We start from the raw sequence: 26,536 nt of genomic DNA on the forward strand, positions 1-26,536 counted from the left end.
AATGGTAGGGTTTGCTGCTTGACCAGGGTGTTGAACTAGAAGGCCTCAAGGTCCCTTCCAACTCTGTTATTCTGTTATTCCTAAGGCAAGAAAATCCCATATGTGTAGGGCAAGTGATTAAAAAAAGCTCTGCTCTGTCACCTTAGCCTCTTATTCTAATAAGCCAGAAACCAGGACCTTTGAATTTTCCTACCTACAGACTGTCAACCTGGTCCCTTTCAAGAAAAATTTCCCAAACCTGGGGCTCTCCAAATATCTTTGGAGACTTAAGATTAAAACTTTCAAAGTTACTGGCTCCTCAATAAACAATGGTGAAGGTTTTAAAGGAGCACTTCAAATTAGAGGTGCTATGCAATTAGAAGATCTGGATTGGGAACCAATAGATAAAATAGTTAGATTCAGAATTATGTTAATGTAGTTAGAAACCAGTAGATGGTGCTATTTTACAACTACATTTTTTTAAACTTTTCTCTACAATTACTGATTCAGGCCATATTTGGAAGAATCTTATTCGGAGGAAAATAAATGTGTTGTGTCCATATCTGTACTGCTGCATAAATCATTCACAGACAAAAATCACCTCAAAAAATAAGCAGAATGCTTTTATTGTACCTTAATAGCTTTCTTTAGGCATTTAAATTTCTGTGATATGATAACATAAGAAAGACTATGAAGGACCAACTCATTACATAACAAATCCTGTTGGTTGTTAATCTGCAGGTCTTCAAGCCCGTGTTAGACATAATGAGTGAAAATTAATGGTAGTTTCCTGTTATTCTGAGGTGGGAAATACATAAGAACTGTTGCATGTACCCTGAAATTTTGCTGTTGTTAGTTGCGAAGTCATGTCCGACCCATCGCGTCCCCATGGACAATGTTTCTCCAGGCCTTCCTGTCCTCTACCATCTTCTGGAGTTCATTTAAGCTCACGCCTACTGCTTCAGTGACTCCATCCAGCCACCTTATTCTCTGTTGTTCCCTTCTTATCTTGCCCTCAATCTTTCCCAGCATTAGGCTCTTCTCCAGTGAGCCCTTCCTTCTCATTAGGTGGCCAAAGTATTTGAGTTTCCACTTCAGGATCTGGCCTTCTAAAGAGCAGTCAGGGTTGATCTCCTCTAGGACTGACCGGTTTGATCGTCTTGCAGTTCTAGGGACTCGCAGGAGTCTTCTCCAGCACCATAGTTCAAAGGCTTCAATTCTTTGGCACTCGGCCTTTCTTATGGTCCAACTTTCACTGCCAGTACATAATTTACATAGAGCTATATTAGAGAACAAAGGCGCGGTGGCTCAGTGGGTTAGGATGCTGAGTTTATCGATCAGAAGGTCGGCAGTTTGGCAGGTCGAACCCCGAGTGCCATGTAACAGAGTTAGCGCCTGTTATTCATCCCAGCTTCTGCCAACCTAGCAGTTCGAAAGCATGTGAAAATGCAAGTAGAAAAATAGGTTGATTCTGTGATGTGGTATGACAGAGTAGGCTACCTTGAAAATAGCCAGCAGCTATGCTGATTTTGTCCTGCTTTTTTAAGCCCTCTCCTCAGCCAGCACAGCCAGGTTAGCTATAAATAATGTGCTGCAAGAGATCTGGGTATGATGGTATTGATGCGTGGAAAGGAAGGTTTGAGTTTGTGTGTGTTAATAAAGGAGTTAGAAATATACTTTTCTCTAGTAGCAGGACTCACAAGGAGGAGCAATAGTAAATGTAGCAACAGGGAAAAGATGTAATGGTGAGCATTGATACTAGGGTGTTGCCTAGGGATCTGTGCTGTTGTGTTGGCAGAGTGGATGTTGAGATGGGTCCTCTCACATGGCCAGGGCCCCAGACTCAGGCACAAAATCAAGTTTTCAAGTCCCAAATAGAAGTCTAGTATGGACAGGGTCAATATAATCTTAGAGTGATGATGTTCCAAAGATTGGACACCACCAGCCAATACTCTTTAGCCAATGGTACCAGGACCATGCCCCTATTTCTTGATTGGGTAGGATAGGGAGAGATGATTGGAATGAGACAGTCCTGTAAGTAGTCTAGTTCTGAGCTATAAAGGGCTTTAAAGGTGACAACCAGGACCTTGAATTGTGTCCAGAACAATTGGGAGCCAATGCAAGTTGGGAAACAGTGATGTCACATTCACCAAATAAATAGCACTGTTAACTGCCTATGCAGATGCATTCTGCACCAGATGAAGCTTCTATTACTCTTCAAGGATACCCCCATGTAGAGTAAATTGTAATAACCCAGCCTATTCAGCCAAGGCTAAATCCAGCCAGAAGTCACAAAGGCATGAGTGACTGCAAACAGAGTCCCCAGCCCATGAACAGGTGCACCTGACATATAACCCAAAGTCGCACAATGGTGCTCCAAGCCATGACTGCCACTTGCTCCTTGAACAGGAGCTGCACGTCCTGGGTGACTCCAAGATTGTGCATTGGATTCTGTCTGGGCGGAATGTCATCCCAGCCAGAACAGATATGGAAGATTTTGGACCAGGAGTTACAAAAAAGTCAAAGCTGCTTGGGTTGAGCTGAAGCTGTTGCATCCCTTCTAGACCTCACAGCTTTCAGGGATCAAGACAAAACCTTGTTAAATGAATAGTGTAATGTATTGGCCTTTTGTATATGTTGTAAGTGTTTGCTCATGTTGCACTGCTTGCTAATTGCTTGCATTCAATTGCTAAGTGCTAGTTCATGTGTATACTTGTAACGGTTGCTAGCCGGCCCAGATTGGTTGTCTCCAGCTGGCTAAGTAGGTCTTTGGGCGGGAAAGCTATGCTTCAAACCTATTGGTCACCACCTATCGGCCAACCATATAAATAGCTGCCCAGCAGCTCCATTGTTGCTTCAGTTATGTTTGACCTGTTGCTGTATTGAACCTTCCGTCTTGCTCAATGCCTGCAAAGAACCGGCTACACAACAAATAGTATATATAGTATTCCTCCATTTAGGGAGGAATAGGAGTAAGCAAGCGAAGTATGTATTAGAACTGTAAAAATCTTCATTTTGTATCTTTTTTTCCTAAGTTTAGGATTCTGAGCTTTGATTTAAGGCTTAATTCTAAAGGAAAAGGCAAGTTATATAGTATGACTGAAATGTAAAATGCAACTTCCATGTGTTAAATGCAGGTAGAAAGGTACCAGCTTAGGAAAGGTTACACCTTTGGGTTGCCCTTTTTGCTGCAGAAAAATGTACTGTATTTCTAGTAGATGTCTAGTTACTGTTTAGAGTTCAAAGTCTTAATGCTTTTGCAGTGTGGGAAGTAATAAACATAGGCATGAAAGAAAGTCCAAAGAACTGTGCAAGGAATCTGTCTCACTTTCATAAATTGGTTTTCTGAGATGTGTTTTCAGTGAGCTATCAAGCAGGAACTGTGAAATATGTAGCCAGCACAGGGCAGAATTCATTTGCACAAAAAGCACATATAAAGATATTTTAGATGCCATTATTCTGCTGTAGAAATGTAAAAATTCTTCCCTATAAATTTCAGACCAATGGCTCTTATGGCACAGCCAGTATCTAAAAAATAATGACACATCTCTAATATTTTATCTAGTTACAATAGCCAGATATATTCTAATAAACATTCAATGACTTAAAGATTAAATGTACTTCAAGAGCCACAATTATTCTTTTTTAGCCTCATAGTGATGCCTATGTAGATTATTCTGTCTTATATTGTTTTTGATATACAACACTATTCTAGGAATAATTTAGTTCTAATGTATTTCCTTTTAGAAGTTTCAAAGTCTGAGTACAACTACAGTATGTGCTATGTGCAATATGACCCTATGTCAAATTTAGCATTCCTATGTTGAATTCAACAATAGCATCCATTACTCTATCTTATTATTTTAAATTATGCCCTTCTGCTCTGCCCCTAGCAGCAGTAGCAAATTATAAAGATCAGGGTTCAGAAGATGTCATAATGGATGCCATTATGCCATTATGTCATAATAAGATGCCATAATGGAACAAAGTAAACCAACCTACCTATTCTAGAGAAGTGGGGGATTCAACACCAAAATTTTATTTGAGAACAGTTCTCAACACTGAATGTCATGAAGATTTGTATTCAGTAAAAGTAGAAAGGGAGATTAACATCTAAGTGCTTTGAGGGAGAGCAGCAACAGTGCCTAATACTTCAAAAGAGTTATTTCACTTTAAAAATGTTGAGTTGCAATCTATGAAAAATGTGCAGCATGATTTTGTCTGGATTTAAGCAGGCTGAACAACTCACAGCATGCACAGATACAACATTTTACATCGCTGAGGCCTATAAATTTCCACAAGATTCTTATTAATCTTTAAAATCTTCCCCAGAGAGAATGGTTTTTTACTAAGAGGTAATCAATGTTTATGATTTATAGTACTGTTCTATTAAAGCTTTTTCTTATGGGAGTCCTTTCAGGACAGATCTGCATACGTGTAAAAGTTTATGGCTTTTTTGAAATCCTTTGATAGACAGATAATACTTATTTAATGACTTGTTTAGTGACAGTTCATAGTTACAGCAGCAATAGAAAAGTAACTTTATTGTCTGGAGTTCTCGCGTGTATGGCCTTTGCAGGTCTGTAAAGCAAAACAAAGCAGTCAGGGTTTTCTTCTCAGCTTGAATGTTGTACTTTCTTGCTAAGATGTGGCATGGAGATATAAACAAAACATCAATCTTAAGAATGCATCCTAATTTTAAAATTTTTTGATGTCCAGTCAAAAATCTACTACCTCGTAATTTAACCCCACTGTTTATGATCCTGTCTTCTGGAACAACTCTGAACAATTCAGTGCCTTTTTCTACTTGACAGATCTTCAAAGAGAGCTTATCATGTCTGCCTGGAATCGTCTCCAGATTAAACTTCCAAATTTTCTTCACAGACTTTTCTTTCTAATCATCATATAATCTTGATTGTTCTCCTGTGGGACATATTCCAATTTGCCAATCACTTTCCTAAAATGAGGTACTTAACATTAATTTTTCAGGTGTGGCCTGACTAGCACAAAGGATCACTATAATACTATGTTGAGGACTACATTTTTTCTTTTCTTATTTTTGAAGCTGTATTTTAAATATTTTCAATCATTAAAATTAAATATTTTTAAGGAAGCAAATTTGGTTCTCTTTGGAAATAACATTAGATATTGGAAGACACATTGTAAATTACATTTATTTATAATAGTAAAATTAACATACATTTTTCCTTAATATTTAGATATTATTTTTTCCAAATATTCAAGATACCTTACCAATACAACAATCCTGTAAATTCAATCACTATTATTGTCTATATTGCTAATGGGTTTGGGGTGACAATGAGAAGAGGCTAAGAAGCATCCCCTGAAAGTTTAAACAACACTAGCCAAAACCATATATGTGAAAAATATTCTTGGGCATTTTTTATAGATAAGTATAAATGTCAAAAGGAAGAGAGAACAATCCAACTGCAATGGTTGGCACAGAACAGTAATGATGACATGTCTGCAAGCCACAGACAGCAGAAGCATGATGGAATTTGCCAGGAAAGGAAGCCAGGTCAAAGTTCTTGGAAATCAATTTTGTTAGAAGTAGGTCCCACTAAATAAAGTTGGGATTATTTGATCCAAATAAGCATAAAATCAAGCTGTAAAACATTGCAAGGGCTACAGGACAAATCTAAGTCATAAAAACAAAATATTCCTAACTCTTTGGGCCTGGTGTAAGGGCATGTCATGGGCATCATCACAAAATGGGTGCTATTTTGGTTACAGCCAATCATAAAACACCAGAAGATAATCTGGTAAAGGTGTTGCCCATTAGTCTCTGTAGTCAAAATGTTCTCTACTTTCAGCGCTCAGTTTTTAATCCTTTGTTCAAGATGTGGGCACTTTCTCTAATAAAGTATTAGGTTTTGGGTATTCATTTTTATTTTCTAAGAATGTCTCAGCATCTACTTATATATTTTTTGAAACAGAAGATAATGTTGAAATGTGATAGTTTGCTTTGCAGTATGACAATTTTTAAAATAATTACACCATGAAGGCTTACTGGAGAGACCAAATCACCCTACAAGTGAGAAGTGAGACCACAAAATAGTCAAAGTAATAGAAAGTGAAAAGGCTACAGTGGTTGGGGCTTTAAGGATTCAAACAGAAAAGTATCTGCCCCACAACACCCCAGACTTGACAATTGTTGATAAGGAAGACAAATACCCTGGTTAGTGGCAGTACTTGGAGACAGCAGAATAGAAGAGAAAGAACTGGATATACAAAATACAAAGGTCTGTAATTAAAAGTGGAATAACTGTGACGAAAGAAAGCAAAGATAGTACCAATAGTATTGGGGGCCTTGGGTGCAATCTCAAAATATCTGGACCACCACTTGAACACCATTGGCATTGACAAAGTCATCATTAGTCAATTACAAAAGACAGCTTTATTTGGAACAGCTTACATCCTGCGACTATAACAGGGGGCGGGCAATTAATTTTCCCGAGGGGCCACATAAGGAATGGGGATTGTAATTGAGGGCTGCCATCCTGCCCGGGGGTACACTACCTCCCTCGCTGTCACCCCACCGCTGCCAGCCAGACAGGGACCATCAAAGGGCTGGATGTGGCTTTCAGGCCTGAAAACGCCCAGGTCTGCTTTAACACCATCAAATAACAATTGCCTATTCCAGGTCCTTGGAAAGCACTTGATGTATGGATAAAAATGCCAAATCCAGTCTAAACATCTGGCTGACTATTCAATCAACTACCGGTATAATAATGGTCAGTTGTGGCATGGATGTGGCCAGGATCAAACTGGTTCCCTGTGACATTTCAACATAACCCCCACTTTAACGTTTTTGTGTCCTGATGTCTTAGGTACACCAGAAGTCATGGAGTTTGTGTTGTATGTCATGGTGCACATTTTGTCACTTTCTTGTTCCTCCTGCTGCTGCCTATACTCCTAGTTTAAAAGACTGAAGGTGGAAAACACTAGCTTAAAATTAGGCCAGAGAAAGATGACCAATTCATGGTTTAAAACATGAAGTGAATATCCCAAAGGTGCTTTTTCAAAAGGCAACTAGACTTTCTTGGTTTTTCCTTGAAGACGTTTCACTTCTCATCCAAGAAGCTTCCACAGTTTTGAAGAACTGAAGGGGTCTGAAAGCTAAATCATATGATTTAGGAAACTAGGTACAGTATAATCAGCCTAACAAGGAGAAGGTTTAGGGGAGACATGGTAGCATATTTGAGGGGCTGTCACAGGAAAGAGGGCATCACTTTATTCTTCATAGCACCTGTGGGCAGGACAAGAAGCAATGGGTGGAAGCTCATCAGAGGCAGATCCCACCTAGAAATAAGGAGGTATTTCCTGGCTGCCTAGCCTGCCTAGGTAGGTGAAATCAGTTCAGCCTGAAAGGATCTTTGTTAAGAAACTAGCATTTGCTATTCAGTGGTATGCCATGCAGATCATCTGCATACTATTCCTGATGGAACTGAAAGACTGATAGTACATTGACTACACGGGACAATGACCAGAAATGCAGACAACATTTTACTCACTAAATATAATAGCAATAGCACTTAGTCTTATATACCACTTCACAGTGCTTTTCAGCCCTCTCTAAGCAGTTTACAGAGTCAGCATATTGCCCCCAACAACCTGGGCCCTCATTTTACCAACCTCAGAAAGATGGAAGGCTAAGTCATCACTTGAGCAGGTGAGAATCGAACTGCCAAACTGCTGGCAGCCGGCATTCAGCAGAAGTGGCCTGCAGTACTGCATTCTAACCACTGTACCACCAGGGCTATAGAATTATTGTATTGAGTAGAAGACATAATACATAAATAATTTGAAAATCATAATACGTTTTAAAATTATTATTTATAGTGGTGGTGGTGGTGGTGGTGATGATGATGTTGATGATGATGATAAGCTTTTTAAAAGAATATTCTTTATCTGTGAGTATCCTTTCATATACTGGAAGCAGTTGGTTTTTTTTTAACCCTACAGTATCTTGAATCTCTTTGATTCTCCAGGTAATAGCTGAAATTTCATCAAAATTTAGGTACAAAATAAATGAAAACATCTATTTGCTTTCAGATGGGGAAAGGCAGTTTGGTATAGTGTTTAAGATATTAGGCTTGAAACCAGAAAATTGAGTTCTAGTCCCACATTTGGCACAAAGCCAGCTGGGTGATCTTGGACCAGTCACTTTCTCTCAGCCCTAGGAAGGAGGCAATGGCAAACGACTTCTGGAAAAACCATGCCAAGAAACTTATCTACGCAGTGTCTGGGAGCTCTTTGATTCTACGGGTACTAACTGAAATATTTTGGGAACAAAACATATGAAAACATATCACAAAACATTGGCTAACAGAAGAATTATCTATTTGTTCATTTTTATTGCAATTACATGATTAATTGACTTTCTTGTAACCATCTTTCCATCTAGATTACAAATGGTTGCTTGCCTGGCCATTCCTAAGAAGATAATTCTCCATTGTGGCTTAACCCACTTTTTCACATGCTGCACTGTTTCTTCCAACTCCAGCAGAGTTACTATTTTTCTGCATTTTTCCAGTGGTTCTGAGTGCACACAGACTATATTTCATCACAGGATGTCAGTTAGTTATATTAGAGGAAACACTGGCTAGGAGACATAATTTTCCTGTCTGGATTAGATTCAGAAAAGAAATGATATCAGTAATGATTATGGACTAGACAGCTTACAGGGGTAGGTAACCTTGGCTCTTTTATGACTCATGGACTTCAACTCCCAGAATTCCTGAGTCAGCTATTGGAAGGAACCTTAGAAGTCTTCCATTCCAGCCCCCTACCCAGGAAAGGAATCCTGATAGATACCATCCTCTGCAAGTTCCTGCATAATAATCTCAGGAAATTTGACCTTATTTATCCTGCAAGTGCCTTTATGTAAACACTGATTCTGACTACTAGAATATCCACAGAAATCAGAGGTGCATGATGTGAAATGGAGAGAAATTATCCCACCTAAAAGGCTAAAAGGCATGAAGGAATACACACATTACCCTGGTTACATTTTTGAATACTGAAGCTTAATCTGATACTGTTCTCATGCTTTGCAAAAGAAATTTATTTATTCTAGAAGATATATTTTTCCTACAGGAATTTGAAATGAGAAATTTGCTTTCATGCCCTGGTGCACATAGGCTTTCTGGAAGCATCTGTCAGGCTGTCCAAAAGCAGATTGTTGGACTAGATTTTTTGCTTCGATTCAGCAGGAATGGTTGGTCTGATCGTGCCAGCTCTTGCACATTGGAAGCCAAATTGCTTTTCCTTTCAAGTACTATTGGAAGGATTAATATTTGTATGAAAGGTCTTGGTTAGCCCAAACATTTATCTCCCCTTTCTTTTTTTCTGTCTATCTAGTCATTAGAGACAATTTTTGGGATTTCTACTTTGCTGACAGCAGTTTAATTGTGTGTACTTTTTGGCACACTGGAAGGTCCTCTCTGCAGATACCGTGTGCTTTGGCAAAATGGGCAGTCTGGGCTGCAGGATAAGGCATCTATCAGGGATGCAAAATCTACCAATTCCTGGAATACAGATATGGGGTGAGGGTGGGTGGGGGTTGTTGCTCATTAGAGCTCTTTCTAACTGTGCCTGAGACACAGCTTCATTATAGGATGCTTTTCAAGTCAGCTTGCTTTACAGCAGTGACAGCCAGAACTGGGCCTCTCAGAGGCCAGGCCATTTCAATCAAATGAAAACTAAAGTATGCTTAGAAATTTAAATAGATGTTGCATGACAGGATTAGAAGCCTGGTAGCATCCACATGCATGCACACACACACAACTGAACTTCTATTGGGCCTTCTCCTAATAGAGGAGATAAATCATAATATAAATACTGCTCCTCCTGGATGCTTATGAATTATTTAAAACATCTAAAAGTTCTGCAAAATGTATAAAATACAAGATGATGTAGGTAGAATTAAGTTATAGTTCAGAGTTCAAAAGTTTCTGACATTTTTTTTAAAAAAATGTAGAGTAATTGTTTTGGTTTTAAAACAGAAAGATTGAGCACATATATTCAGGCAAACCAGAATGTCAGACTACACTGAGAACAGTACATTGCTTAAGACAGAAAAAATAATAATAATAAGTTCACAAGAAATATATATAGGTAGTCCTCAATTGAAGCCTTTGAAGTATGGTGCTGGAGAAGACTCCTGCGAGTCCCTTGGACTGCAAGGCGATCAAACCGGTCAGTCCTAGAGGAGTTCAACCCTGACTGCTCTTTAGAAGGCCAGCTCCTGAAGTTGAAACTCAAATACTTTGGCCACCTAATGAGAAGGAAGGACTCACTGGAGAAGAGCCTAATGCTGGGAAAGATCGAGGGCAATAGAAGAAGGGGACGACAGAGAATGAGGTGGCTGGATGGAGTCACTGAAGCAGTAGGTGTGAGCCTAAATGGACTCCAGAAGATGGTAGAGGACAGGAAGGCCTGGAGGAACGTTGTCCATGGGGTCGCGATGGGTTGGACACAACTTCGCAACTAACAACAACAACAATAATAGTCCTCAACTTACATCAGTTCATTTAGTGACCATTCAAAGTGATTTATGACTGTTTTACAGTTACAACCTTTGAAGCAACCCCATGATCATGTGATTAAAATTCAGATGCTTAGCAATTGGTTCATACTTTTTTTTAATTTTTATTTTAATTCCATTTATATCCCGCCCTTCTCTGAAGACTCAGGGCAGCTTACAAGCTTAGCAGTATGACTTATGACAATTACTATGTCTCAAGGTCATGTGAACTTTTGCGACCTTCTAACAAAGTCAATGGGGGAGTCAGATTCACTTAACAACCGGGTTACTACTACTTCTACTCCTGCTGCTGATAATAACAACAACAACAACAACAACAAAGGTGGAAGGGATCTTGGAGGTCATCTAGTCCAACCCCCTGCTCAGGCAAGAAACTCTATACCAGGACCCCCAACCCCTGGTTCATGGATCAGTACCCGGCCCCGGCATGCCAACAACAGATCCGCACAAACAAGCAAAGCCCCATCCATGGGATTCAGGGAGCACACAAAACCACGCATCCTCCAGTCCACAGAAAAACCTCTGTCCATGGAACCAGTCCCTGGTGCCCAAAATGTTGAGGACCTCTGCCTTATACCATTTCAGACAAATGGTTGTCCAGTCCCTTCTTAAAAACTTCCAGTGTTGGAGCATTCACAGCTTCTGGGGGCAGGTTGTTCCACTGGTTAATTGTTCTAACTGCCAGGAAGTTTCTCCTTAGTTCTAGGTTGCTTCTCTCCTTGATTAGTTTCCATCTGTTGCTTCTTGTCCTGCTTTCAGGTGCTTTGGAGAATAGCTTGGCTCCCTCTTCTTTGTGGCAACCCCTAAGATTTTTGGAACACTGCTAACATGTCACCTCTAGTCCTTCTCTTCATTAAATTAGACATACTCAATTCCATCAACTGTTCCTTATATTTTTTATCCTATAGTCCCCTAATCATCTTTGTTGTTCTTTCTGTATTTCCTTAACTTTTTTCTTTTTTTTTACATGTTGAAAGAAGCTTTTGTTGTTGTTGTTGTTATTTTTGACTTTTGTTGCAAGCCTTAGTTAATTTTGAGCTTTAGCTTTCCTCACTTCATCTTTGCAGACTTGGGCTATTTGCTAATAGTTATGTGCCCCTCTTTCCACTTTTTATACTTGTCCTTTTTGTCTTTCAATTTATCAGAGAGTTCTTTATGCAGCCATGCTGGTTTCTTTTGAGAGCTGTTATTTTTCTTCTTTGTTGGTATTGTGCTAGACTGGGCTTATCAACTGCAGGGATTTACTTAACAACTGTGGCAAGAAAAGTTGTAAAATTGGGCAAAACACAATTAACAAATGTCTCAGTTAACAACAGAAATTTTGGGCTCAATTGTGGTCATAAGTGAAGGACTACCTGTATTAATAAATCTAATTAATAATTCTAATAAATCTAGAAAGGATTATTTAAACTGTAATTTAAAAGTCACCCTAACAATGAGAGGAGTGACATGTACATTTAATAAATAAATAATTGTACATTAAAAATAAGCTTTATCAATGGGAATACCAACACTGATTCTGCAAGAAACCTTTTCAATATTTTGACAAAGATAAAATCTCGTAGAGATTAGCACCATCAGGTTGGTTTGTAATAAGGCTACGAGATCTGATCATAGTTGAGATTGCTGATTTGGCTTAGCTCAAGAGGATGGGGTCCTCTCTCCTTTGCCTGATTGGGTTTCAGGTGTTACATCATGGAAAGGGTGGAGGTATGTTGTTTGTCATTTGAGATACATGTTTGTTAACTTGGGCTCTAGGACAAAACCTGGACTTTTGTTACTCTACCAGCCTCCTGCTCTGTAGCATCCTTTTTGCCCAAGTTCCTTAATTCTGTTGCCAAATTACTTTCCAAATCTATGGGAAACCTGATTTTTCTGGGTATAGGATCTGCAGTAGCTCATGACCACGACAGCTGTATGCATCTTCCAGGTCATTCAGGGCACAACACAAAATAGTGGTTATATGCCTGACCTGGTTTTATTCTCAGAGCAAGTATAATCTGTTACTGGAGGAGATTTCTGTTTCTCCCCTGTCATTGTCAGATCACTGTCTGGTGGTCTGCAGGTCTCTGGTACTGGCTTCCACTGTAGGGAGGCTGGGTTTATTAGATTGGTTCACACTAGGTAGCTGATGGATCCAATTGAGTCCTGAGTAAATTTGGGGCTGTTGCTTAGGATCTGCTGCATGGATCTGAACAGCCTGATGGTTGCTTGGAATCAGAGGGAAGCTGAGGTTCTGGATCAAATGGCATCTCCTCCTGCAGGGCTTCCCACCCCCCCACCCCCGGTTTACAAAAGATTTGAGGGGGATGAATTAAGTAAGGAGATGGTGGAGGAAGACAAGTGGTGAATCTTACCAAACATGGATTGGAGCTTCTATTAGGGCTTAACTCTTGGCAGCAAAGCCAGCCACAGATTCTTACCACATCCATGGATAACCTTCCAGAGGCCTTGATTCAAATGGCCTGAGTCCTCCTGAAAGGAGTGGCTTGGAGGTTTCCTACAAGGTCACTTAAGGAATTTGAAGGACATCTAGATAAAGAATCCTAAGATTCACTAAAAGGTGGACTCTAGCCTTAGAGAAGGCTAACAGTTAACTGTGATTTGTTGATTAAACCAGAGTCAGTTCATTAATCAGCTTTAATATGAGGACCCAGATTGTTGGGGGCAATAAGCTGACTTTGTAATAATGCTGCTTGGGGGGGGGGGAAAGCCCTAATAAGCAGGCATATACATAGAATGAAGGCTATTGCTAAGCACATTGATTTGTGCTTCTTAGATTGTAAGCCGCCCTGAATCTTCGGAGAAGGGCGGGATATAAATGGGATTAAAAATAATAATAATAATCATAGATTGAAACTACAGCATCCACCTTCTTCAAAATTATTGGCATGTTTCAAAACATGTTAAGCTAAAACATTGTTTATAAACTATATTGGCTTGATTCACAGAACATACTAAAACACAGGGAAATGTTTTGGGTAAACCAATAATATGGGATATTGATTTGAATAATTTTTTCCAAAGAGATTATATAAAAACAATTCAATTGCTCCAGTTGTGAGACTATTTCATCTCAATATTATCAATCTGGAGTCAAGGGCAAATAGTAGTGGTGCCATGAACTAAGAATTCGGAACATAGATCCCTCATTTTAAAATGGCTTATCTGAGTATTTCTACTTTATCTTTCTAAAAAATGAGTTTTGTCCCTGTTTTCCTGACCAATTTCTACCTTCCATAGAGTTAGGATTTTCTTCCAAGTAGACAAGTATAAGATTGTACTGTTAGTGTATTAATTGGATAGCCTTTGCAGCTTTCCCAACCTCATAACTTTTAAGAAGCAGTGATACGTGGTAGAAACAAAGCTATGTGTACACAGGGAAAGAGTCAAATTGCCCAGTTGAACACTTTTTAGTCTTTAAAACTTTTCCCAAGGCAAGAGTTCAGATGCAGATTTTACGTCAGATTGCCATCAAAGACTTCTTGGAATTGGCTTTGTTAAATCTGTCTGCCACATGTGTCTGTGTGCAGGTTGTTTGTAAGGGTCACTTTTTGAGTTAACCGCTGCTGAAGCAACTAACATTTCTCAGCTGTTCTTGGCACAGCCTTCAAGGTAGGTAGTCTGGGGCATGTCCTTTTATTAGATGCTTTGGGGAATATCAAGAAATATATATATATTTCCTAGGGTTAAAAAAGAATGAGAAGCTGGTATTATTCCCCCATGTATAATAAGAATTAGCCTCTGTATTTTCTTAACACACTTTTTACATTTTTCTTGTTTTACATTTTTGCCTACCATGATTTCAATTTAAGAAGCAGATTTGCTTAGTGAATTTATTACCTGTGAAATTAGAGGAAAAACTGACTTGGAAGTATTCTATTAGTATCACTTTAGGAGGCACATGTCAGTATGTCATATCATTCTTGGATAGACAAGGGGGGGCATATTCCTTCAAAATAATAAATAATAATAAAACATCTCCAGACATTTCACAGCTAATTTCAGTCATTTGATTAATTCAGATTAGCCAAACCGTTGTACTTTATTCTCCTTAAGTGTCTTTAATGTATTTCAGATTTCATTCTTTTGTCTTGTTTTCAGTAAAATGAAAAATTAAACATTGTCTGTGATTATTCTAGATACATAAAACAGAGGAAGCAAGAAGGTGTCTCCAAACTGATTGCATTAACCGAATCAAACATTTGGTTCAAGAGAAAAAGTGTGCAAATCCTAAAATGACTCCTTTGTGCATGCAGTTCTATTTTAGTGGCTTAATCTTCTGGATGATACAGAAATCAAGCTTCTTCATGCTGACCAATACTACTGACCTCCTTTACCCCTCCAGCAGCCCTGACACCAGAAACATTTCTATCCATGGAGTATCAAAGATTCGCAGGAAGCGTTACATTTTTTCCAGGGAAATGAGTACCCTTTTGGGCTACCACAACCAAGTGCGGGCACAGGTTTTTCCTCCAGCTGCCAACATGGAATATATGGTAAGTTTATTTTTTATACTTGCTACTTGGGGTTGGAAACAGCACATTGATACTGTGAAAACATATACTGTAAATTGATTGTCTGGTGGACAGCTCCTTTGAGGTGTAGTTCAAAAGTTCTGCCAATTCCCCAAAGCTTTATTTTTAAAGTTGAACAAAGTATTTTAGTATTTTGTCAGAATTCCTCATACAGTATATCTTGGTGCGGTAAAAAAGTATTATTTGTCAACTTTTATTTGTCAATCTATATTGTAATAAAATTATAACAGCCCTAAGAATCTTCCTTCCCACAGTGAATCAGCAGTTCCTTATGTTTCTATGTACCTAAATATCTCTATGGTTTCTGGCTGTGACAATTTGGTCTTTGAAGAAAGAAAAAAGTGGTGTAATTAGTTCATGCAATATATAAAAGCTTTGATTTGATTTAGAGAATTGCATGAAACCAAGTTTGTCAATTAGGCTGCATTAACAGAGAAATAGAATCAAGATCACATGAAGTGTTAATACCAGTTTATAATACCTTGGTAAGACCACACTTGTAATACTGCATCCAGTTTTGGTTGCCATGATGTAAAAAAGATATTGAGACTCCAGAAACAGTGTAGTGAAGAGCAACAAAGATGATTAGGGGACTGGAGGATAAAACATATAAAGAACAGTTGCTGGAATTGGATATGTCTAGTTTAATTAATTAAACTAAGTTTAATTAAATTAAACTAATTTAATTAATTAAAAGAAGGACTAGAAATGACATGACAGAGTATTCCAAAATTTCAGGGGTTACTACAAAAAAGAGGGAGTCAAGCTATTCTTCAAAGCACCTGAAGGCAGGACAGGGAGCAATGAATGGAAATTAATCAAGGAGAGAAGCAACCTAGAACTAAGGAGAAACTTCCTGACAGTTAGAACAATTAATCAGTGGAACAACTTGCCTCCAGAAGTTGTGAATGCTGCAACACTAACATTTTTAAGAAGAGATTGGACAACCTAGAACTAAGGAGAAACTTCCTGACAGTTAGAACAATTAATCAGTGGAACAACTTGCCTCCAGAAGTTGTGAATGCTGCAACACTAACATTTTTAAGAAGAGATTGGACAACCATTTGTCTGAAATGATACCGGGTTTCCTGCTTGAGCAGAGTTGGACTAGAAGACCACCAAAGTCCCTTCCAACTCTGTCATTCTGTTCTGTTCTATTCTGTTCTAAATATGAGTAGTCCATCAATGTATTTAAGGTGGGTTTTTTTTAAAAAAAGATGTGTTTTGTAACTGTATTGGCTAGATAAGGAAAAAAGGCAAAGAAATTTGCATTTTCACTAGTTAAGTAACAATGGAAATTTCTGAAGATACATGAGTGTATCTCATTTTTTCAGCAATCATTTGGGAGTTATTTTTTATTTATTTATTTTAATTCCATTTATATCCCGCCCTTCTCTGAAGACTCAGGGCGGCTTACAAGCTTAGCAGTTATGTCTTTGAAAAATCCTTATCATAAATAGAGGAACTTTATAAGTATTTATGAAACTTTTAAGTAATATGGCAAAGCATTAATTATTCAGATTAAGGTCTTAAAATCAAATCTGAAATTATATGTCATACTTTTTGTTTGAGTATGCTTTGATATCTTCCACTGGATCCACAGATTATATATTTATGAGGCTGGAAGCAGTGATGAGGAATAGCTGTGAAATGATCTGGTGGTAGAATAACAGATGTTACAAAAGGCACACATTAATTTAAAAGCATATGCATGGTGCTCAGGTAATATTTGGGACAATTATTGCATATTGTGGTCACCTCTAATATGGTAGCATAGCCTTGTGCTAAGGAAGAAAAAGCAGTAAAGGTCTTTTTCTCTCAAATATTAAGGTCTCCTTGCAGATCTCTAGGCATACTCAATTTCTAGCTAGATGACTTAAAATCCATTAAAATTCTCTATAATTTTCTGCTTTCAGCCTGAAATGAAGCAATTCATATTAAATTATATTACTCAATATAGCTGATGCTCCTCCAGCCAGACATAGACAACCAGCAACTTTCAGCTTAGTACTGTATTCAAAATATCTCTGTAAGCACGTAATCCACATCCAAATATCTTGTCATCCAAGGAGGAAGGAAGGAAGGAAGGAAGGAAGGAAGGAAGGAAGGAAGGAAGGAAGGAAGGAAGGAAGGAAGTTAGTTCTGGGTCAGCCAACTGCAAATATTTGCCCTTGCCAAGTTATACCAAAAGAAATGTAGATTCCAAAAGAGAAGAAAAAAAATCTTACTCATACTAACATTGTCTTCCAGGGGATATTTATTTTATCTTTCCCATATTTTCTGTGGCATGCATTAAGTCTAAGACATGGGGAGGCATCATCTACATTGTAGCCAACTGCCTGTTATATGTTGCTTTTTTATTATTCTTGTTTTTCTCACTTCTTATGGAAGGTATGGGATGAGAGGCTAGCCAGATCAGCAGAAGCATGGGCAAAACGGTGCCTATGGGAACATGGACCTCCACAATTGATGACACTGATTGGGCAAAACCTTGCCATACACTCTGGCAGGTAAGGTGTGTCTTTCAGCAATGCTTGGATGTTTTGTGATGTCAAATAGAGTCAAACTTTTTGCAGAATTCTAGAGAAATTGCTTCATTAAAAAAAAAAGAATCAGATTAACAAGGTAGTCCACCTCTAGTCAGTCTTATATAACCTTAGCAAATAAATCAATTATGGTCTTCTGATTATGCATTTCTTTATGATCTCAAGGGTCCCCAACCTCTGGGCCGCGGCCCACTATTGGGCCACAGCCTTTTTGCCAGTGGACTGCAGAAATGGCTGGCCAGTGCATGCATGCGTGTGGGCACACACTCCCCTCCCATTCGTGCTAGCGCCCATGCACAAATGGGGCTGCTAGCGTGGGGCAGGTGTGCATGGCCCATTTGTGCATGCATGAATAGAAGTGCTAGTGCTGCACTGGCACGCCTGGTGCTGTTTGCATACACACTTGCACGCACACCAATTTGCAAGCTGCTCGGCCGGAAAGGTTGAAGACCTCTAGTATAGGTGATGTGGCTGCACAGAGCCCACAGTACAGTCTTTAAGTCTTTTTAGTGGGAAGCATGGCTACAACTGTTCCTTTTCCTTTTTATAGCCTCATAAATAGCAGCTTATGAATTCTTCAATGTTTATGTTAAGCAAAGGACTTTTTAAAATTGCCCCATTAGTGTTTTTTTTCCTTTTGTCGTAAGATAGTAGATGTGGCATATTGTCTTTCCTAATTTTTTGGAGGAGTGAGGGTGGGAGGGGGAGAGATATTTATTTTTTAAAAAGGAAAACTTACAAATAAAACAAGAAATTGTAAATTATAAATGCCTACAACACTGTAGAAGTGAATCTTAATAATAAACCGATTTTCTATTTTAAATACTTTATATAAATTCTTTAATTTCTGCTTTGTACTTCTGTCAATTTCTTTCCTTTTTCTTCATCATTTCTCCTTGTCTGTTCCTGGCTGGACTTCTGGACTCTTCTAGTCTTATTCCAAATCTTTGTTCCAGCTGAGAGAAACTGTTTGAAGACTCATGTCATTCTGAGGGAAAGATTTAAACTCCTGTCTTCCCACTTTTCTTAGTTGCAGCCTCTTTTCCTATTGCCTCTTTTCATCTACCCTTTAATCTGCCTCTTTCACTCCTGGGCTTTGTTTATTCAGCCTCTTCTTTGAAAGGCCTCTGGCTGCACAGCTGCCCAGAAGCTATTTTGTCTGCCCCACCCCCACACTCCCAACTTCTGTCCATCATTGCTGTTTGACTGGCAGCAGAGTTGTCCTGACCATGGAGGTGGACAAAGGAGGGAGGCAGAGGAAGGTACCCAGAGGTTTTTAATCCTTCCATCTATCTGAAGGTACCCAGAGGTTTTTTAATCCTTCCATCTATCAATTTGTTTGTCTAGTTGTATTGGGATTGCAGATATTAGTAGTGGCTTCTAGAGATAACCATTTTTGATCTCTTGAGGGAGAAAAGATGTAGGTGTGCCACCATATGCTTCCAGAAAGAGGTGGGAAGATTTGGGGAACTGCCATTTTCCCTTGTCAAATGATTTGGATATTAAATTCCTTTGCTTCTCTTATGAAAAGAAATGAATAGTTCATATGCTGTGTATGTTCCTCTGTAGGTACTTTTCAGTGATGGACCTAGTAAAATCTTGGTATTATGAGAAGCAACACTACACATTTCCTTATCCCCATGAATGCAAGCCTAGATGTCCTTCCAAATGTAATGGTTCTGTTTGCAGCCACTATACTCAGGTAAATATTTATTTTCTGTAATAATGCCGCTTGGGGGTGTGTGAAAGCCCTAATAAGCAGGCATATACATAGAATGAAGGCTACTGCTAAGCTTGTAAGCCGCCCTGAGTCTTCGGAGAAGGGCGGGATATAAATGGAATAAAAATAAAAATAAATAAATTATAGCTAGGTAAATATTTATTTATTTTTCTTACGTTTAAATTGTCTATGTCATTTTTCAAAACCAAGTTTTCCAAGAGCAGATTTAACATATTGACATCAGATTGAAATCACAACTGACCATTAACTAGACATTACAGAACAATATTGTGTCCGAGGAGTAAAAAAGAAATGACACTTAGATCAGTTTATACAGATCACTTCATTCACCTTATATGTGTGTGCATATATTAACACTTGTAACCATAAAAGCAAAGTTGAATGGATGGAGGATTTTCTAATATTAAGAAAAATACATTTGGTTCAGATTGACCAAATGCTTTTGGGTATTCCACATTACAGAAACATAGTTTGTAATCTGAATAAACTATTCTCACACAGATTTTATTTCCAAAGATGGATTGACCATCCATTTCTTCTTCCATTGATTCATTGATTCACAAGTTGCTCCCTTTTTTACATAAATGAAGCAGATCCATGGATGCAATATTTTTCCAGGATTTTTCTTTGGGAAATGATTTTTTTCCTGTTGAAATGATTCAGTCTCAAAGTGTTCCCTTTATCCATTAAAGAGATCACAAAAATCTGGAACATAGGACATACATTTTAATCATATGTTTATATGCCTTCAACTTTGAGAGAAAAATGTGTGAACAACAGGTTGACATCAAAGGGGATGGATAATTATCACAGTCCAGCCAGAAAGAATTATCCAGATGTTTATAAACACAAGTTCAGGTATTTATGTTTACATCTACACTGAAATGGTCATTTAGCCAACCTTAAGAAAAAATGGATGCCATTTTTGATGGATGGATCTTTATCCAGGACCCTTAATCAGCTGTGTATGAGGGTCTATCCATAACAACATTATATTTAGGACATTATCACTATTCATTTTATGCTCCTGTTCAAGAACATAGTCAATTTGATGAACTTATTTCACAGACAATTCATTTCTTCTTATGTCTGGTAGCACAGATTATTCAATCAATCATCTAGCAATCCTGTTTTTACTCTCTTCATTTCTAGACATGATTTTTCTTTCTGTGTGAACACCTGAGACTTCCTCTATTTAAACCTTTCCCCCACTCTTGTGTACTTGCAAGATGAGGAAAGCAAAGTACCTAAAACCCACAGAATGGCCTGAAATCATGTATACAAGCTTCCACCTAGGAATATCTGATTCTGAGATAACTTTCACAATATTAAGTGTCTTCAGACTCAAGCTACTTTGTTGTCCAAAGTGGATCAGCAAATAGTTCCTCTCCATCTTAAAGCAGAAAATACCCCCACATTAATTAATGTTTTGAACCTCCTTTTTCATGATTGTTAGGGTCTATGAAGGAAAAGCTTTTACTGTGTAATCTCCCTGTATTATTTGTGGAATTTTATGCAATAGAGATTTCATTTTCCACTTGTAGTTTTCTACCATGGCTTTCCGCTTTTCTTTGGTAAGCGATGGTAATTGAAATTTTCATCCATTGCTTTCAGTTTTTCTTGCAAAAAAAGATAAGAAACATGGAAGGTGCCAAATGTCACTTGCTTGATAGCACCTGGTAATCCTTCACTGGTAATATTCACAGGGCTTTTTTTCTCATTGAACGCTCAGAACGGAGTTCGGGCACCTTTTTTGGATGGAACCTTGTAGGGTAGGCAAGGCGGGTTGTATGACATGTGTGAGTTCTGGCACCTTTTTCTTTTACAAAAAAAGCACTGGATATTCATAAAATTTCCTCCCTCTCCTCAACAGTCATTACTTCCTAATGGCTAAAGTTGCCCTCTGGAGCCCAATTTTGTATTCTTTTTCCCCCCTGAACTGAATTGTTTAAAAATGGATAAGGCTAAAATTGGTAGTCTATTATGTCCATTCACATAAGGTAAAGTGCAGAATAAAGCTCTTCAAGATACAGACAGACATTATTATTCACCAACATGTGAGGAGCAAGCTGTTAATGATGTAGGAAAGTGGCAATTAACATTGTTGGCAGTCTTGGAGTCGTATTTCCTGTCTGGGGAATCAGAGTTCATACAGATTTAAATGAAAATTTGTCAACTGTCTTGCAATGTTTGCCTCCAATGTTTAGGGGGGAAAGTTGTCAGTTTCTACTATATTCTGATGCTAAAGTCCTACGGAGATAAAATTCCATCCAGGGGCAGGAATATATGTTACTATTCCCCCCCCATTCACTCCTGCTCCCCCATCTTTTAATTGGGCCACAGTATTGGCTTTTTGCAGTATTTTATTTATTTCCTGTAGCTCTGTACCATCTTTATTTTTATGATTGTAGGCTGCTTAGGGTTATTCTGATGTAAAGTGAGCAGTCAATAAACTTTAAAACAAACAAACAAGTAAGGTATCAGCAACACTTGACTCATATATGTTTTGAACAGTTCCTTTCTTGCTGTCTCTGCTTGTCCAAGAAAAGAATGGTGTGTTGAAATGCTGTTAAATATCCACCAGATGGTAATCTCACGTTTCCATAATTTTAAGCATGGGAAGCAAGCATACTTCCTTCCCTTCTCCTGATTATCAGTGCTTTCTTTACTGAAACCTTTATTAGATCTATCAAAGTTTGGTTAAAAGATGAGTCTTCACCAGTCTTTTCTGACTCCCATCATCAACTGTCAACATGGCCATTTGTTCTAAATTTTGGAAGTTGCTGTGCAACACATCTGGAGAACATTCACTAAGGGAAGGCTGGCCTAGACAATAACCTTTAGTGGATACCATAAAAGGAACATAGGAAAAGTCCAGCTCAGACAGATCAAAGTTCTGTAATGTAGAATCCTGTTTTCTAGGCCCTGAACAGGTAGCCAAATGTTTCTTGAAATGCGGACCATGGATATATAGGAAATGCTATATATCAGTTACAACTAAATAGCCATTTCCTTACTGCTTCCCCATCCCAAAGTAACTGATGGATATTAATAGTATCATCCAGAGAATGTAAAAATTCCATTTATGGCTAATAACCATTGTTGAGTAAATCTTTCACGTTATGTAAAAGACAAGCATCCCAGAGTTTTTGGTGAATTCAAAAGTACGTGTCTTCTGTTTTTAGATCTACCTCTCTCTTACAAAAGTTTGATGATGTCTTCCTAACAGATGGTGTGGGCTTCCAGCAACAGAATTGGCTGTGCTCTCCACACTTGTACCAATATAAATGTGTGGGGCAACACATGGCGGCAAGCGGTCTACTTAGTGTGCAATTATGCCATCAAGTAAGTAAACTATCCGAGTGTCCTACAAATATGTTGGATGGTGACCTTCCATAATTATTGGGAATTACAGATATTGTTTTCAACAATTCAGTTTAAGTTGAGAAAAGCTAACTTTTAAAAGGACTCATTCTTGACAGAGAGCAAGACTAGGATTAGCATAAGGGTTAATATTATGCTATAGGGGAGAGAAGAATGTGGAACACAGAGTATCATGGAACTATTCTTGATGAATTCCATAGTGTTTCCCCTCAAGATATTCTTGAGGGGAAAAATGGTAAGGGAAAGGGCATAAACAGAAAGACTATAACACACACAGGCAGATTTCTCTGGATCTGGATTTCTGTGTAAAATGTGAGTGTATGAGGGAAGAAACCAATTTGCAATTAATTATTTAGGACTGAAAATGTACAGAGGGATATCATATCATATACTTTCAAATAACCTTCATATTTAAAGATAGAGCTTGTGGTAATTCTTATACTTCAAGGAGCAATCCATATACTGTAATTTCTTAATCAGACTGTGGCCTTCCAATACTGTTTATAAAACTCTGCACATTACTGTACTACAGAAAATAAACTCAGCAAATAATACTCAAAGTAGCCCATAATTTGCCTATTGTTTCTGGCTCATTGCATCTCTGATTGATGTACTAGTCTGGATCTGCTGCTGTTAATCTTGCCTGAATGTCAGTGATGTTTGCCATGTTGGCCCTGAGTAAGATTATTCAGGCCCTGTTCCCACTTGTATCCAGTCTGTCTTGCAGCCTAAGCCAAAATGGCCATGAAAGTCCCAGGAGGATGCCAGGATTAATGACTGGAAGGAAAGAAGCGTGGTCATTGCAGGCTAAAGTGACCCATCAGAGCTGGGCATATCCCAACCAATGATCATACTGTATTGGCAATTGCATTATTGGTGAGGCATGCCAGACTGCATCCATGGCAAAAATGTGTTGAGAGAAAAGGAAAACAATTAAAACTGGAACACTTCAGGATGACTTAAACAGCCTGAACTATGTGACAAGAATGAGACAAAGGCAATATGAGGGCATGGCAGAATATAGCATATGCTGCAGTGAGGGGGGGAAGTTAAAACATTCCTACTACAAGAGTGGGGGGAAGTGTTCAATTATTCCTAATGCAGAGAGACAGCAGCATCTTTAATCCTTTTTGTTTGCTTCTTACTTGAGTTGCTACTGTGCCAGTCTATATCAATGGTGATCAGTTGATCCTGTTCAACAATGAAGTGTAGGTATCATGGAGAAGAGTTTCTCTCATAATAAATAATTCCCATACAAATGCCAGGGGATGAAATAAACCTTCCTTCCTTCCTTCCTTCCTTCCTTCCTTCCTTCCTTCCTTCCTTCCTTCCTTCCTTCCTTCCTTCCATTTCTCTATTTCTATCTATACCACCCATCTTACCTAGGTCATTCTGAATAATGTACTAGTTTGTAAGGGTCTCCTAAGAGTCAGTTTGGTGTTGTGGTTAAGGCACCAATAATAAACCTTTATTGTCAAAGTACAACATGTGTACATTGAGATTAGCTGAGCCTCCCCCCGTGCTCTCTCCCCCCAACACACAGTGACAACAAACCCTCCATCCTACCACACTATGTGAACCAACTACACCACACACCGGCCTCCCAAGTCAATTCTGCATAAGATTATGTCCCATTTAAAAGCCTAACAGCCCACGGATAAAAGCTATTTTTCAGCCTGTTGGTACGGCTGGCTATATTCCTATATCTCCTACCGGATGGTAGGAGAGTAAAGAGATACCGTCCAGGGTGTGAGTCATCCCTGAGAATCTTCCTCACTCTTCCAAGGCAACGAGCCCTGGCGATGTCATCCAGTGGTGTCAGGGAACAGCCCACAATGTCTTGTGCTGTGCTCACTACCCTCTGTAATACTTTCCTATCCGCGGCTGTCAGACCAGCATACCAAACCACAATACCATACGAGAGGACGCTCTCTATAGTAGACCGGTAAAAGAGGGTCATTAGCTGTTGTTCTACCCTGTTCTTCCGCAAGACCCTAAGAAAGTGAAGCCTCTGTTGGGCCTTTCTAGCCACCTGAGTTGTGTTAACTTTCCAGGTCAGATCTTCACAGAGGTAGACTCCCAGAAATTTAAAGGAGGAAACTCTCTCTACACAGTTCTCTCCAATGTAAAGTGGGGCAGGTTCCTCCTTTTTTCTCCGGAAGTCTAACACCATCTCTTTCGTCTTGCCGATGTTTAGGTGCAAGTTGTTGTTACTACACCATATGGATAGTTTTTGTACCTCCACCCTATATGCTGTCTCATCCCCACCTGTAATAAGACCCACCACAGTTGTATCATCTGCGAACTTGATTATCGTAGTGGATGGGTCAGATGATACACAATCATAAGTGTATAAAAAAACAGGAGAAAAGTTAGAAAAGCTAGAAAACAGGAGACTGAGTTCTAGTCTTACTTTAGGCATGAAGCCAACTAAGTGACCTTGAGCCAGTTGTGCTCTCTTAGTCCTGTGAAGAAAGCAATGGCACACTGCTGTCTTCTTGCCAAAAAAACTGTAGGGCAGTGTTGAGCATCAGCGTTTAGTGACTGTGGTCTAGACAACAGTTTTCCTGACATTTTCCAGCAACTACATCTTGCGTCTTTGGAGGCAATGTGATCCATTTGCTCTCAAAATGCCAGCCGTGGTTTCCAATGAAATGTCAGGAAATTTGTTGTCTAGACCATGATTACTAAACCCTGGAGCTCAACACTGCCCAACAGATAACAGCCTGAAAGCCTACACCAGTATAAAACTTCAGGGACTTGTCCAGGCAGTTGCTAGGAATCAGTACTGACGTGAAGGCATAAAAAAGGGAAAAAAGAGGATAATAATATGCACCAGTTTAGTGTACAGGACAAGAATATTGCTCATGCACTTTGCTTTTCTTTGTTTACAGGGGCAATTGGATAGGAGAAGCACCTTACAAAATGGGGAAACCTTGTTCAGCCTGCCCACCTAGTTATGGAGGCACCTGCAGCAACAACATGTGTTATTTGGGATTTAAATCCAACAGAATTGGTTGGTTCTGAACATAGCATGTGTACTCTGAGCTCCCCACTATGTTGAAATTATGGAAGGAACACTCACTGATGGAGATGATAGAAGATTGGGCCAAGTGTAAAACAGCTGTCAAATTTTTACTTGTAAATACTTTACTTATAAATACGCCTTCATTTGTATAAATTCTACATTTCTTTCTCTAGCCATCCACCCTTCCCCCATCTTCTAAACCACAATACAGCTCCGAATATATTTTGTCATTCATAGACATGCTCAAGAGCCAGCATTTCTCATAATGTTAAGTAGGGGATAAATTCTTAGATCTTATTCATTCTGCATTCTTAATCTCATTTCTTTATTTGTTGTAGGATTATGCCATTGTAAGTAACAGAGGGAAGCCAGTTTGACAGGCATCAAGTAGCATTTAAACTAACAAGTAAGTGTATCTCTAGGCATTCCCTAGAGCAGACATGTCAAACACAAGGCCCGGGGGCCGGATCTGGCCTGTGAAGTGGTTTCATGTGGCCTGCAAAGCCATCCTGGAAACAGTGAGGGAACGGCCCCCGCTGCCTTGGCCCTGGCCCAGAGACCCTCCTTCTGCCAGAGACCCTCAGATCTGTCCCACTCCTGCCCAGGCCCCCATAGGCACCCTTGATGCGAACGATGTAGAGCTGGCCACGTCCACCCAGTAGGCCATATGCACTCTACCCACGCCCACCCAGTAGGCCACACCCACCCAGTAGGCCACGCCCACCCTGGCCATACCCGCCCGGCCCCCTG

The 26,536-nt window shown here is 39.1% G+C and overlaps 1 protein-coding gene across 1 annotated transcript; it reads left to right on the top strand.

The window, feature by feature from the left end:
• Positions 1-14,787: 14,787 nt before the first annotated feature.
• R3HDML (R3H domain containing like) lies at positions 14,788-25,785 on the top strand (the record flags this gene model as incomplete). Its single annotated transcript, XM_083360580.1, has 5 exons — positions 14,788-15,048; positions 17,479-17,597; positions 19,203-19,335; positions 22,604-22,719; positions 25,653-25,785. 5 exons carry the CDS (start codon positions 14,788-14,790, stop codon positions 25,783-25,785), a joined length of 762 nt encoding a protein of 253 aa, XP_083216706.1.
• Between the last annotated feature and the right edge of the window lie 751 nt (positions 25,786-26,536).

Source organism: Vipera ursinii (genome assembly GCF_947247035.1).
Source record: "Vipera ursinii genome assembly, chromosome: 3".
NCBI lineage: Eukaryota > Metazoa > Chordata > Lepidosauria > Squamata > Viperidae > Vipera > Vipera ursinii.